The 16,622-nt window shown below is 39.8% G+C and overlaps 1 protein-coding gene across 1 annotated transcript in view; it reads left to right on the forward strand.

Moving 5' to 3' along the window:
- The window catches only part of LOC139710538 (run domain Beclin-1-interacting and cysteine-rich domain-containing protein-like), a 48,741-nt gene that overhangs the window by 19,138 nt on the left and 12,981 nt on the right, over window positions 1-16,622 (forward strand). Inside the window, exons 5-11 of the mRNA XM_071622476.1 lie at window positions 4,306-4,412; window positions 8,260-9,439; window positions 10,082-10,191; window positions 11,156-11,360; window positions 14,473-14,532; window positions 15,062-15,166; window positions 15,882-16,075. Of these exons, the coding sequence (XP_071478577.1) occupies window positions 4,306-4,412; window positions 8,260-9,439; window positions 10,082-10,191; window positions 11,156-11,360; window positions 14,473-14,532; window positions 15,062-15,166; window positions 15,882-16,075 (1,961 nt within the window). The remainder of the gene's footprint in view (window positions 1-4,305; window positions 4,413-8,259; window positions 9,440-10,081; window positions 10,192-11,155; window positions 11,361-14,472; window positions 14,533-15,061; window positions 15,167-15,881; window positions 16,076-16,622) is intronic.

A 16,622-nucleotide genomic window follows, 5' to 3' on the forward strand; every position in this document is an offset into this window, starting at 1 on the left:
CTCAAAAGTTTCCATGAATTTCCTTGTCTTAGTTTGTGTTTCAGGTTAAAGTATGTTGTCTGTGAGACTTACTCGCCCCAAAGTGCTCTCATGTCTTAGTAATCATGCAATAATGGTTTCGTACCAGAGCCGCCGCCGTACGGCAGCGAGGTAGTATTGTACGAAACCACTGACTGCGACCAGCAGTGTGTAGCCCCATACGCATAGCTAACTGCGACCAGCAGCCCCATATGCATAGCGTAATGGGGCTTCGAATTGTAGCATTCAGGATCATGACAGATTTAGTATCGCGGGTATATGTCAACTTAAAATCCAAAAATTATTTCAATTTGAAGACTAAACAATTAAGTTGAAATATTGAAAACAGGGTTCGAGCAACGTTTGGTTCTGCCAATAGTCCCTTTCTGTTCGAATTGATGACTGAATGTGACTCGGTCGAGAGGACCTTGGGAGAGCTACATACGCTGAATACTACGGCCAGCGCATGCGCACACAAACATCTTATCCGTTCATGGATTTGAAATTCGTGCGCATGTGATGTGTTCGCATGCACTGGCTGTAGTATTCAGTGTATGTAGCTCTCCCAAGGTCCTCTCGACCGAGTCACATTCAGTCATCAATTCGAACAGAAAGGGACTATTGGCAGAACCAAACGTTGCCCGAAGCCTGTTTTCAATACTTCAACTTAATTGGTAAGTCTTCAAATTGAAGAAATTTTTGGATTTTAAGTTGACATTTACCTGCGATACTAAATCTGTCATGATCCTGAATGCTACAATGCGAAGCCCCATTATGCTATGCGTATGGGGCTGCTGGTCGCAGTTAATTGCATGATTACTCCACATGAGAGCACTTTGGGGCGAGTAAGTCTCACAGTGTTAGTTATATGAAAAGTACTTTAACCTGAAATACAAACTAAGACAAGGAAATTCAGGGAAACTTTTGAGGTACCAAAACGTTTTATTATCTTTAAGGATCAAAAGTGGGAAATGTTTTTTGTAACACCTAGTATGCCAGCGGCACTTTTGTGACATTTACATACTGTATACATAAAGTTTTTATTCTTACTTATGGGTAGAACAGACAACTTTTTCCAAAAATTTACCAATGCAATAGGTACTTCTGTTGACAAAACATATGAAATACATGACTACAGTTGTATGGCTATCTTTCTACCATGCACTTTGACAATACAAGTACTGTATGTGGCATTTTGCCAGTAAAGTTCAGTGTGATTGCTACAGTTTGCACAAACGAAGGTAACAAAACAAGACGTGATACATTTGAAAATGATCATCTCATAATCTCCATTCAATGGAAATTTTGACACTAGGGTTGAAGTTTCTTGGAAGACTGTCGTATCTCTACATTGAAACTCTTCAAATTACATGATGTCATAGGGTGCAAGAGTATTTATTTGTAATTGATAAAGATAGTTATTGCTTCTACACTGTATTTACTTAGCCAGATGAGAAACTGTGATTTAGGTTTTTAGTTTACAATGTAGTTCCCCATTCATGGCTCTGCCTCCAAGTTTGTTTGCATGGTATATATCTTGCATCGTTTTTAAAGTTCAGTCAGTTGTTGCTTCACACAGTGTATGATGTGGATCTCCTCATTTCTACAGCAGTACAAATGACTCAGATTATTCAGTTTTTAATTCATCCATCCACCTTATTTACAGAGAATTGCTGGTGTGTGGTAAGTTCTCGTATCAAGTGTCAAGTGTACACTGCACACTTCTGTTCTGTACCATACAAACAAAGATTTGATCTGCAAGTTACAAATGTAGCTTGTGGATTAGTTTTAAATTGTTTATTCTATATTTTATCCCTCATTAATGAGGCCCTTTTCAGTGATTGGTCTATTTAGTGTCACGTGACCAAACCTGACACTGCTGATCTGATGTTTGCTGATGTTGAGAAGAAAGTGCCAATGGAGAGAAATGTGTTGTACAGTAGCGACATTCATGGTAGAGTGCATTGCACCATGAATGTTGTCGTAAAAGTACGTGATGGATTTGAATGTTTTTGATCCAATTTGCACAAATTTAATGCCATGAATATTTCTGGTTTTACAGCACTTGTTCTATTTTAACAATTTAACTTCTTTTATTTTAAGTTTCATTGGAAAGATATAATTTTAAGTAAGACAGTATCATGCATTGTTTTGAGCTACTGCTGAAACTATGGATTCCTCGATGATAGAAATTGGACTATTTTCTTCAGGGCTGCACCCCTCAGAAAATTGTGCTATTTCTGTCACCTTGGAATCCATAGTTTTAACTAGAGCCTCTCAGTGATTGGTATTATATTTGTGACCGTGCACCTCAAAACGAACATAAAGTCGCACACACTGATTTTGCGTGAGGACTGAAAATAAGTGAAATGGGTCAACCTAGCCGAACTTGACCTTTTCATATTTTCTGAAAGAGCGGGTCTTCATTTACATTATGCTAAAATTTGGTATCATAAAACGGGCAGGAAAGTGTGTTTTTTTAGCAGTTTATCTCGAACATTTTTGGTAGAATAGTGTGATTAGGAATCCCTTTTTCATTTCTGAAAAACCTTGTCCACATTCTTCACTTTCAACTCTAATAACTTTTGAAAGGATAGTGCTAATGCTTTAAAAGTTGGCATTGATTATGGACAGAATGTGTTAATGAGGCATGCTTAATTTCAGTTTAATCTGATAATTCCTTCATTGTTGTTACTCTGGTGGTTTACTTCCTTCTTTTTTTTTGTCCCATTCATCGCACAGCCAGCACGGTTTGGTAAAGATTAAACGCTTGAATAGACATTGTACTTCAGAGCCTCTTTTCTCAGTTCACACTTTTCCTGAGTTTGTGCTTTCTTTCCAATATTTAGATAGGTTAGGAGAGTCCATTTCATTTGAGTTATACATCATTTTAAAGCTTAAAGTCTGTTCTTTCAGAATATGGTCTTAACTAAAATTTAATGTCTGGCGACTTTTTGTTTGTTTTGAGGTGCAGGGTCACATTTGTTTATCGTCTTGGGCAGCAAATCTGCATAGCAACAAAAACCTGCCAGTCAACGTGTGCTGTAAAGAGAACTTTTTTTCTCATTGATGCACCCAGAGACAAGATGCTCAGCAATCAACAAAAATGTGTACACTGTATGTGTATGTGTGTGTGTGGGGGGGGGGGGGGGGGGGGTGGTGTATAATTTTACTCTTGTCTGTAGTTTTGATAACGAAGAGTGTATTGTATGAGATGGTCTCCATGTAATGTCAAGCAATTAAAACTCCACAAATGAACAAGTTTACTTTTGCTTTCATCCGATGCTTATGTTACAGATGTATGTGTAGCTGCACGTGCATGTTTATAGTCTGTAATATTTTGTGGTATGAACAGTTTTTACAAGACAATGGTATTCCCTTGAAGAGAAAGTATAGGAGAGGAAACTTAAGATTCAATGATATGCCAACCCCACATCTTTACATACGCGTGTATCTTGCGTGTGCTCTAACAGCCAGATTTGGTGGGTTTTTTTATTTGAATTTCCTTTGGACGCATATTGTGGGATAAATGTAGATCATCGTTGGTGACAGCACCCTAAGTGGTTGGACTCTTCCCTGTGGAAATGTGAATTTTGGAAGGCTACTTGTGGACAACTACAACTACATGTACTTAATGCATTTCCTTTAAGGTTTGGTGAGAGGTGTTTCCCGTGCAATGCATCTGGGTGGAGTTTCTCTCTGTCCTTGCTCAGAAATGGCTTTCTGGCTTTATCCAAATTATAGATTGTCTGCATTGGATATTAACCTGTTGAAGACTAGTCCCGAGTGTAACCAGGCAGGAGTCTATGGGAAAGGCATGTTATAGCAAAATCAGCCTGCCCTTAACGATTTATGTTTTCTTTAGAATGAATTGACGGTGGTTAGTTCAGCAAGAAATCATCTGGTACACTCTGATATGAAGAGCTTACATGCATAAAGCTTGCAATTTTCTGAATTTACTTGATGAAGACACTTCCAATGTAACAGCAGTAGTGATCAGGATCATCGTTATGTTTCATGGCTGGTGCACAAAGTGTCTGAATTACATGAGAGCTATTGTATAACTGACAAGTCACAGTAGTTGCTGGTATGTGTAGATACATGTACCTGCACACATCAGAGCAATGACGTTATCGACAGTCTCATTGTTGTGAAGGGACAGCCAAGAAATGGGATGGCTTCAGCCATACAGTGTAGCTACTGTCACTATCTATATCTGACATGTATCCACAGTGCTACTTGTTTCTCATGTTTTTGCTTATTTTTGTTTTCCCTGTGTGACTCCAGATGATGCCTTTTTGTGCAGCAACGCACACTTCTCTGCCTTACACACTCTCCTGCAAGCAGTGGAGCAGAACAATGCTCGCCTCCTGGCACAAGTTGATCCAAACTTGGTAAGAATGAGAGTCAACTCTTGCTTGGTGCATCTGTGTATGGCATCATCTGTTTTATAACTTCATGAAAATGTATGTAATCCATGGATGCAGTGCATGTGATGTTAAAGTGAAAATCATTATGTGTGATATCAGAAAAAATTTGTGACTGCTTGAATGTCAGGTTAGTCTTTCAAACATTGAGTAGATGTTCTTTTGTGTTCAAATGCTGAGTAATTTTATCCCTACAGTTCTTTGCTGGAGATGGCCATATCAAAGTTCTTGAATGATGTCATGCAAGCACTTTTGTTGAAACAATTATTGCTCTCCAGATTTTGTCTACTTTCAGTCATTGTAGTAATGTTCTGTTAGTATTATTTCTTTAATTTTCTTTGAAGTCAACTTGTCTCTATAGTATGTGGCTTGACGGCAATAAAGATTCATTGCACACTGAAATACACACATGAAATCTTGAGCAGCCATTTTGTTCAGTGCCATTATTAGGCAACCACATGTATGATGATCAATACATATCATAGTATCCCCTTTCCTTGAAGTTTAGTTCTTATCTTTTTTCGTAGATGGTTGCACAGAGTAATGATAACATAGCAATTAAGAAGAGGTTCGCATGTTTTAACCTTGGATATGGTTAATCTTCCATGGTTTAACGCAGGAATGTCCTTCATACATACCACAATGTCATATTCTGATCAATAACAGAACTCTTGAACAGGAAAACCTGCTTGCTTAATAGGCCTAGCTGCTTCATTGTATATACACTATATTCAATTACACATCCTTTCAGGCCAGTACACCGATGTTTGTTTTTGCTTGTGTTACAAAAATACATTGTAGGTGTTTACGTATAAACGTTTCAAGTAACTTTGGTCCTCATATTTTCTTATCTCCAGAACACAACTTGGCAATACTGATAAAATATACAATACTTCCTTTTTCTCGACTGAGAATAAGAACTAAATATTCAAAACACCTATCAACAAATTTACAGAATTTATCAGCTTATACAGTCCCATTCACATAATAACAAGAAAACACTCTAAATTCTGCCTGGAAGGCTCTCTTTCCTTATCCATCATACAGAATTGTGAACTCATTTACTAGTATAAAATGATGGTTCACTGGCACCATTTTCCCTCCTGTTAACAACAACTAAGTGATACCATGTCAGTTGATGTGCAGCAATAAAGATCTGGGTATGCTTGCTGAATGAAAAAAAAAAAGAAGGTCAGTTTAGACTGCATTGAAACTTGGTATATGTTTCATGTTTCAGGATTGAAATCTTAGCAGTTTACGAACCCTTCCTCCTGATCAGGTAGTCATTTGAGTGCATTGTGTGCTTGCCTTGTGGCTGTTTTGCCTGTTTGGTGATTGTGCATTGCTTGGCATAAGATTACCAGAATTGTGTTTCAGTGGTGTGTCATTGAAAAGTATGCATCTGGCTAGGTCAGGCTTGCCAGATAATGCTGTGCTGACAGGCATTTTCCTCCAAGTTGAGAGCAGTTAGGCCGAAGTACAGCACCATGTTGAGTGGAGACTACATATGATTGGGGCTCTTCACACACTTTGGAGATCGTAGCTGGTATCCAGGTATGCTCTAGGGGACGTACACTTGTAGGACATGACCCAGGTGTCCAACATGGAGTGGGGGAAGCTCCTTCCCGACGTGTTTGTACTTATGCATCTCCTTCATCTTGCTCTGTCTGTCCAAGAGATGCTATGTAAGCTGTTATTTTCGCGTACAGATATTTTCGTGAATAAGAAGGTCACAGACATTTTCGCGAGATATTGTTTTCGCGAATTGAAACCAACGCTATCTTGAATGCATTGTTACTCTAGTGTATGACAACATTTTCGCGTGTTGTTAAATTCGTGATCCAACTGTGATTCGCGAAATTCGCGAAAGTTAAACCCTCACAAAAATAACCACTTATACAGTACTCAGTGGTTGCAGAATCTCGTGTGAGGTGATGACTTGGAAGCGTAGCCGGAATAGGTTGTCCAAAGAGAAGTTCTGTAGGGGACTTCATACAGGAGTCTACTGGTGTAGCATGGAGATAAAGCATTGCTACAATTAGTGTATCTGTGGATCTTTATTTGTCAGAGCACACTTATGGAGGAGGGATTTGACAGTTCCTATCACCCCTTCTGCCAGCCCACTGGACCTGGGATAGTGAGGAAACAAGGTCTTGTGAGTGATAGACCATTTCCTACACATGTCCTGGAAAGACTATTCAGTGAGCTGTGGCCCATTGTCTGACATCATCTTGATGGGTGGACCAAAGATGCTGAAGACTCCACTCATGAATCGAGCAACAACCTTACTTGAGGTATCCATGAGTTTGTAAACTTCAGGGTATTTTGTGTGGTAATGTGTGATGATGAGGAGACGTCCTCTCTGTATAGACTGAAGAGGTCTTTTCAAGCTTGGTCGATGGGGCAGTTGGAACATCGTGTTACTGCAGTGGCTCCTTCCGCTTGGTTTGCAGTTCTTGACATGCAGCAGACGTATTTATGATGAGTTCGATGTCTTTAATATGTTTGGATGAAAGACTGACTCCTAGGCTATGGCAAGTTGATGTGTCTGTTCAATGCCCTGTGCCACATGGCATTGCCTCAAGATATCCTCTTGCATCATTGGATGGATCACAATTTGTCCTTTGAAAAGATTCTCTTGGATACACCGAGTTCATCAACATAAGGCCAAAAGATGCAAAGCGTGTTTGGCAGTTTCTGTATGGAATCTGGCCATCCTGTCATCACTAACTACCCTGAGGCACACAGGACAGGGTCACTTGAAGTCTCTCTCCAGAGTTCTTGCCCTTTACTTTGACCAAGGCATATTAGAGATTAATGTTGAGCACATTTCTTGTCTCGGTGTAGACATACTCCACTGTGACATCAGTTGGTATGGCATGCTCTTCTCTAGGATTTGGCAGCTGACTCAGTGTGTCTGATAACACATGTGTATTCCAGTTCTGTAGCAGATGTCAAACTTGTATCCTTGGATTTTAATGACATGGCCTCTGAAGAGTGGGGGTGCACTCATCAGTGGTTTCTTCTAAATCATTTCAAGAGGTTTGTGGTTGGTTTCGGTCATGGAGTTTGTATGGAAGTGATTTATACTGGACTCCAGAACTGAGGTTTGCCCACTTGATGTATGAGTAGTTTGACTCTGCCACGGTGAGGGTGTTTTTTTTTTTTTTTAGACAAAGGCTGGCCAACTTAAAAAAGGCATGCTTCAACACCCTTCATCAATGCATCTACTCCAAGTGTTATGTTCTTCCTTGGGTCAAAGTATATGCATTCTTGGCGAATGCATTCCTATTTTTATTTTTTTGTTTGTAAATGAAGTATAAAATCAAATGTTATTCTTGAAGTGATAAAGTTGATGAATTACTGATAAATAAATGCCAAAGATTGTGATTGGAATTTACTCGTAGATCATCCTGATGAATGCACGAATGAATCAAAACCTTTGTCTTTCCCCTGAATGTCCACAGTATGTATTGCACCTGCAAGACACATTAAGATGAATTGCTATGGTTTAGCATACACTGCCACATTGAAATTTAATTTTGTACTTGCTCTTGTAAGCTCCACTTACCAGTAGTTGGTCCTTTTCAAAGCAAATTGAATTTAAGCAGTTTAAGCAGAAAATCATCACCCCCTGATATCATTTAAAAAAAGAAAAAAAAAAGAAAAGAAAAGAGAGAGCAGATAATGGACTCACTGTACAGCATCCAGCTGGCGTAACTAATGCTGTAGAAAATGTAAGTTCTCACAAGCATTCACCAATTACCCTTATATCACATTCAGTGTAACTCTGTACGTGTACTTCTACTTTCAGTTGCAGAAGCACCTCCCCCATACTGGTATCCATCTTTCCAAGACACGTCCAAGATCACCTGGTAGCCCCATCCCTTCATCAGTGAGAGATATTCCCTCGTCAGTCAGGGTAACCCCCGCATCACCCACGTTGGCAAGACAGGAAAGTATGGAGCCCCTCCCATTCAGCTCCCCCAAGGGTGCATCAATCCTGGACACTGTTGAAGACCAAGCCCTCGGGCGGAGCCCCTCGAATGTCCGGAGGAATTCAGCCAAGGAGGCTCTGATGGCCGTCTTGGAAGGAGTCCCAAATGGAGACCTCAATAATGGGAGTGTAGTGAGTGATGCTGGAGCAAAGGTGCCTCTGAATGATCCTCTTCTCAATCGTCCTGCTGCACCCATTGCCAAGGAAAGTTTCCAGAGGTCACGAATACTACTGCGAGCAGAGAGTGAACCTGCTCTCATGAGGTCTAGGGTGAACATGGATGAAAATGATAACAACTTTTATGGCATGAAGAAAGTCTGTGACAATGGTGATAGGAGCGGCGATGGCAACCACAGATCTCGCCGCAGGACCTCCAGCTCTCTTTATTGGGAGGAAGGTGAGGAGCAAGACATGGATGCAGAGAATATGCATGGAGACCAGATTCAGAATAGGATCATCTTCACCTATGACAATTCACCTTCTTCTTCTGCTCATGCCAGGACATTTGAGTCCTCCATGGAGGACTCGACAGATGGGATGCAAGCCACAAACTGCAATTTATCTCCCGAAGTGCCCAGCTCTCGGACGAACAATCTCCTTCGCAGTGATTCTATGTCATCCGGCAAACAGTCACTACTGAACTCCAGCAGTGAACATCTCTTGTTTTCCGAGGAGGAGGAAGACCAGATCGGGTTCCTTGGAGAGGTGGCACGCCAGGGAAGACGAGGTCGAGCAGCTCATCGCCGTAGCAACGAAGACCTTGTTAATGAGTCTGGGTCTCAAGCTGTCAAGCACAAACACTTAAGGCACACGCGATCCAAATCTGATCAGGTTTTAAATGTGAAGGGAGGTGGTTTGGACCAACAGAGAAGGGACTCTGTTCCCATCAGTACGTTCAAGCCTAATAATGGGACCAAACAGTGGACGCCAGAAGCAGATGGACTCTCCTCATCCTTGCCTGCAGATCCTTTGTCAGTGAGAAAATCATCAGGTATCAGTAAGTATGCAAGCATATAATGATTGATAAATAAATTGTAATAGCAAGTACACTCAAGACTGCCTTAGAGGCCACCTGTGTATAATGGCCGCCTGCCCAATGAGGCCACCAAAGGCAATTCCTTCTGATTGGATAAGCCGTATAAACAACCCTGTCTATAGCGGACACCTATCTATTTAAACAGCCACACTTTTATTGTCTCCTTTTGGTGGCCAATATAGACAAGTTTGACTGTCTATGTATGTACATTATTGTATGTGTCTGTGTGTATGTGTGTATGTTGATGTGTATAATACCATACAGTATGCACACATACATAAGTGTTTTATGTTCATACAGTTACTTTTGTTCCTAAATTTCTAAATGAGGGTACTGATTCTAGTGAATTTCTTAAAATATGTCACAGTGTATGAGAAAGGTACATGTAGAGCCACAGCGGTCAACAACATCCTGGTACCATCCTAACTCTAGCCACACAACTTTCAATAACTGCTTTGTACAAAGTGTATTTCACAGTCCAGTTTGTCAATCACATTTTGATATTCCAAAACTTATTAAGGCACACTCCTTCCAGTCATACCCATTCTCTATCCCAAACTCTTGACTAATTATTTCACTCGTTTCCCTGGCAACCGTAACCAGGCAGTCCGTCTCCAGCGTGCGATGGATACTTTCCTCAGCCCAGCCAGGGAGAATCCCTCTTCACATTCCTGTCTTCTCAAGACTTCGCTACCTGCCCAGAAGTGGATAAGGTACGTCAAAGATCACCCCTTCTGCCAGCATAGTATGAATTCAGCACGTTCACACTTTCCTGCTGGAGGAAACTTAACTGTTCTCATTCATTGGTTTCAGAGTGCAGTGTGAACTCGTTATCCTTTCTGTGCATGTGTCAAGGATAGTGTATGTTCCATTCACACTGTTCAGAAATTTGTTGTAATTTGGTCAACACTGCTGCAGTCATGGTCATGGTGATATGTGAATTGTATGCCTGCATCTTTATTTATGGTATATTTATTGCATGTAGAGGTGCAATGCTGAACTTCTTTAGGCGTTGCATCAAAATTATGACTAGCAGGAACCCTCAGGATCCTGATTCAAGCAGGCTCCTGAGGGATCCTGCTGGTCGTAGTTTTGATGCAACGCCTTAATAGGTCTTTAATACATAATAATAGGGAGTTGAGGGGTTATTAGGTCCGGTGTTTGCATATATAGAATGAATTTATAGTTAGTTGATGTTGGTAAGCAATAGAGCATATCATTCCATGAATGAGGGATGTGTCGTAAATCAACAAAGAAGATTAGGAGAGTAGTGTATGGAACAATTGGTACATTAAAAAGTTTCTCACTTCAGGGCAGTGAGTTAGCTCACTTGGTAGCGTGTCGGTCTCACGATCCACAGGACCCAGGTTTGATTCCCGAGTCCCACTGGGTAATGTTGTGTGTAATCATATCGTCCCTTTTAGTAAGAGGCAAAACTCTCTGTCCCTCAGTTAGGACATAAAATGGAGGTCCCGCGTGTGAGTAAATGATCCCGCTTCATGAATTCATTGCAAAGAACAGGGTGTTTAACCCGGTGAAGCGGTCCCGCCTAACATCCAACTGGACCCCATGGAAGACTAGCTATTGCAACTGATTATGGGCTATCCATCCATCTTCTCATATGGAAACGAAATAAACAGACAAACAAGCAAAATATTTCTTCTCTCACCCCACCAGGAAAACGCCCATTTCTGTATCTCAGAGGCCATCATTGCTGCTGTTGAACAGATCAAGTGCAAGCAGCTGAGTAAGCAGTCCCCGTCGGATCACGAATCTGACGCCTCCGACGAGGAAATCCAACAACTCAAGCAGCGGATTAGACTGAGACGGAGCGAGAAGCGGGAACAAAGGATGCAGTCTGAGACTGACAACCATATCCCAGGTAAAGTGTCATCATCTCGGATGATACATCAGCATCCAAGGTAGCACATTAACAACCCAGATTACATATCAACAATCCAGATAAGACATCAACATCCAGGGTCATCATCATCATCTGAGATATCACAGCAGCATTCCAAATTACACATCAACATCCCGGGTAATACATCATCCAGATAACACAACAGCATCCAAGGTAACGTGTGTACAACCCAGATAACGCATCAACATGGAAGATAATGCATCATCATTCCAGATTACACATCAACATCCGAGATTACACATCAACATCCCATGTAATGCATCACCATTCCAGATAACTCATCAACATTCCAGGTAACGGATCATCATCCAAGATGATACGTCAGCATTCCAGATTACACATCAACATCCTAGGTAATGCATCATCATCCCACACAACACATCAATATCCAAGATAACACATCAACATCCAGCGTAACACATCATCCAAGATTATACATCAACATTCCAGATCACATATCAACATCCAAGGTCATCCTCATTATCTCAGATTAACCTCAACACCCCGGATGATGCATCAATACTCCAGGTATCACATCAACATCCCAAGTAACATGGCAACACTCCAGGTAACATGGCAACACCCTAGATGGGTATTACATCAACATCCAAGGAATCATAACAACATCAAGAATATCTACCCTGTGCCATTTAGTTAGTCTTAATTACTGCTAGTGTCTATATATCACTGTCATGTTGAGAGTGAACAAATATTGCATGGATACACCTTTGATTTCATTTTGTTTGAATACTGTCACTTTGTGTTATTGCACATACATCAAATGCACCTTTTTGTTGGAGGTATAGTATAGAACATCATTGTTTATTTTGTTAATTGTGAGTCAAAGTGCCGATTTACTGTATTCTTACTCCTTGAAAATATGACAGCCTTAGAGCATTTCTTGCACAAAATAGTTAGATTATATAGCATGTATGTGATTAGAAATATTGATGCATGTTTTGTCGAGCAGTATACAGTTTGGACGTAAGCATTCAATGGACAATGGTAGCCATTATGTGTTCAGTTTGTTGGTAATGTTGCTTTGGTTTTGAGCACACTCTCCACTTATGTTTACTTTTTTGCTATCACATGTACTTTCTATGTTTTCTCAAATGATCATTTGATTGTGCTCTATATGTTTATCTCAGAACCAATTGGGCTATGTTTCTAGGTGCCTATGCCCAGCTTGACTGTAGTCAAACAATGAAACATTAAAGTGATTCAATGTACAAAAGAAGTCAGAAACAGGGATGGTACTCTTTGTAATTTAACCCAGCCTTACCATTAGGTTGCAATGATATCCAAAGGGTTGACAGCCTTTCACTTCCTTGTATTTTTTATTGAATGCACTGCACATCAAGTTTGACTTTCTACACAACCACCTGCTTGCTACATACTGTAGCTTCTACTTTTGGCACCAAAAACCAAATACAGCACACAAAAAGCGCTTCCTATTGTATTGTAAAGGACTAGCACACAATAGGACCGGTCCCATAATCACCAAGTAACTTCCTCGTCTGGCAGTATATCATGTAATGATAAGGCAATTGTTAAGATTGAATAGACTTGGCCAGGGTTGTTGTGAGACATTGTGTCATGCCAACTCTAGCACACTGACTAGTCATAGCAGGTAGTTGGGATTCTTTTCATTCACATTGGCTTTGACGTCTATTGAGAACTTACTACCCATAGTATTGGTTATCTCCCTATTACACTCTAGATTGATTTTATTTTTGTTTTTGGCAAAAAAAATACTGTTTGTCTGAATACATTGTTGTATGTGAATGTTTCAGCTTGAACAGTAAAGGAAAATACTATTATTAAATTAAGATGCCATATATTTTACAAGTACGATACATTGCAAACTGAGACATGCAGGACAATTTTGCAACTTACAGCTCTGGTGAATTCCTGATTGAGAACCACTTTCGAGACCATGGGAAAGAAGTATTATTTCGTTTTAGGACAAAAATGTTGATTTTTTTCTTTGCAAATTTTCAATTTTGCAAAAAATATCAGTTGGTGAGGAATTTTGGAACATCAGGATATAAACTGTTTATACAGTACTTAACAAACGTGGTGTAGATTACTGTAAAAGTGGAAATTTTCGCGCATTTGTAATAAAATTAAAGCACGCGAATATTTTTTGCTTGTCATATATATGTTCCAGTAGTTGACGTTTTGATTCTGCGGAATTAAAAACACGCAAAACTCTTCTAACCCCCGCTGAGCGCAAAAAAATTAGTCACGTGAAAATATCCACTTTTACAGTAGCAATAAAGGCGTACCTGAAGAAAGCTGAAAGCATGCTCTGCAGCTTACTCTAACCGAATACTATGCAGGCACAAAGATGAAATATTACTGCTCCTGCAAACAGCTATCGTGCACTATTCCACTTTAGTGTTTACAAAATTTATTCCCAATCTGCAGTGTCAGTGCGTTAGGAGCAGTAGGTTGGTCTGATGTTTTACAGTTTTACATGAGACATAGTTTGAATTTCAGATTTTACCCAACAAAAACAATCAGTGGTGTTATTTTTGAAGTGAAAGAGAGGGATGTTGTAGAGAAACAGATTTACCCTAGATCCATGTAGCTTAAGATGGTGACTGGGTTGCGCACCATGTATCATATGATTTGTGTTGATCACGCTATATTTGTATTACGAGGAAGAAGTTATTACCCATTTAAGGCAGGAAACTGCTCAGGGAACTATACAAGGACAGCATGAGACTTTTCCTGTAGCACATGATCCCATCAAGTCTAGGGGCACATGCTCTTTGCTCTAAATTTGAACAAACACCATTCTGGTCCTTAAAAAAATACTGCCAAAAATACTTATTTTTTGAAACTTTGCCCAAGGTAATTGTTCATGTTTACAGGAATTAATGAGTTACATTGTCAATGTCGATGTTCGTGGGGAAGGGGGTGGGGCACCCATGGTTTAAAAGAAAATGTTTGCATGACATGTATATGTGCCAGCATGCCTGTAAAATTCCTTTGCATCACATTGCCTTCCTTTTGTTTTTGTTTTTGTGTTTCTGTTTGACTGTCGTGGTGGTCTATGTCGTAGAAATTGATAGTGGATTTCTACCCGGCGACCTTCAATCCCCAGCCGAGTACTCAGACTCAGGTTTGTCTAAAATTGTTGATGAAGCAGATTATAAGAAGCATGGATTGGTTTTACTTTCATATCACCCCACTTCACATAACTCAACTTTTGAGACACTTGATATCGTATTGTAGCTTACCTCTTTTGTTATAAATCATTGTTTTGTCTTGATAATGTTTTTCTGTTGTCATAGTAGCTGAGATGCTCAAAGCAAGTGTTCAAAGTATTGTGGCATGATGTCTACAAATGTACATTAAGATGTTTGAGGTAATTTTCTATATGTGTGTACACCCTCAGCTTTTGAATGGAAAACTTTTGGAAAAGAAACAAAAATGTAAAGGTATTTAAGGTACTTGATAAGGTACTTATCAAAGATATGTTTTAAAAATCCTCTGATATGACTGATTTGGATTTTGATAATTTGATTGATCAATGATCCTGAGCATGAAATTGTGGCAGCCAGGCTCTGCAAGTGTTTCTGGACTTAAAAAAAGTTCAGTTTGATGTGGTATGCACTCGAATATTTTCCCTTTCATCCTTTTCCTTGCAGAGGAATCGGGGGAGGAGGCGGAGGATTTTGCAGTGACTTGTGAGACCAATCTGGTTGCCATGAAAATGGAGGGATTGACTGCATCCCTTGGATCACTTTATTCAGGTGAGCGTGAACTTATATTTTTCATTAATTTTTTCCATTCCTTTTTGCCCCTCATCTCTAGCACACTACTGTTAATGCAAATTCTATATTGTCCCCATGTATAGTCAATGTATCTAGCAAAGTGCAGTCCATGTACTGAAGGAAAAAAAAACACACATGCTGTAAAACCAGAATTATTTGCTGCATGAAACTTTAGTGAATTAGAGCTGGCGGCCTTTTTATGGCATGAAACTTTTGCGAATTGCAGACTATGAAAAAATTATGAGTTTACTACGTGTACGACAAAACAGGGATTTGTTGAACACACACTGCTATTCGATGTAAAATGCTCAAGAAAATGGAATGTGCATTAATAAACACACATAGTTTTAAAAGGAGAAAAGAATGTATGCTCCTAGTTGCATTAAGTTTTGACGTGCAATACAGTTGCAATTTTATTTGATCGTGCACCAGGTTTACCAGTACTGTAACAGCAGTAGTACACAGTACAAGTCTACTTTTAAAAATGTATCATGTACAGCATTCTGCTGGCATTCATTGCAGTGCATTGTGTAAAAAAAATCTTTCATGTGCTTTTTATTTTCGCAAATCTTGGCTCCTCCCGAATTTGTGAAAGCTTTGTTCACACAAAAATTCTGGTTTTACAAGTAGATTGTGATTGCAAGCTATTTTTCAACACTTTCCTCTCACACTGTTCCACTTTTTTCTCCTCCAGATGCGGAGCTGAAGCGAGCTAACAAGATGCATCCTCTAGAGACGGTGATTCCTATTGGTAAGATGGACCCGTCCTCCAATCAGCTGTCGGCTGAAGCCATAGCGCTCTCACTCATCAAGAAGTTCTCCTTTCGTCAGCTGCCCGCCGCCTCTGAGCTCGAGTGGCTGGTGTCGGAAAAAGATGCCCCTCAGCAGGTACACAGAAAAAAATAGGCAAACAAACTGTACAGGAGACACCGATTATTTTCCCTTCTCCTGGCGATTAAAAAAAAATAATCTCCACCAAAAACAAACAAATTGATATTCAAGAAAGGAAAGAAACCTGGCTGTCATATTCAGTTTAAACACAAAGGCCAGCATTCACAAACATACTTTAAATCAGATCTGTGGTTTAGATATACATATTGTAGTCCATGAAATAGAACAAATCGAAATGTGAAATGGGCATACATTTCATGTGGGTGTGCAGGGCGTATTCAGCATTAAAAGTCTGCTGGCATGTGCAATATCTTGTGTCGTGCTTATTTTCACATTCAAAATTTGCCTAATATGTGGATTAGAGTTAAACTACCTTTGTGAAAAAAAGGTTTTGGATCAAACAGCCTCTTCATTGAACAATACTCTTGACTACTACTGTGCAATACTTTTATGTGTCATAACCTTTTACTGTAACATTGCATTTTGTTAATTTTGTCTCTATCAGATTTGAGTCTGCAGAATTGCTCTTTATCAATTTTGCATT

The sequence above is a fragment of the Diadema antillarum genome, unplaced genomic scaffold, assembly GCF_040938485.1.
Source record: "Diadema antillarum isolate AM-2024a unplaced genomic scaffold, OU_Dant_1.0 scf00000038, whole genome shotgun sequence".
Lineage (NCBI taxonomy): Eukaryota > Metazoa > Echinodermata > Echinoidea > Diadematoida > Diadematidae > Diadema > Diadema antillarum.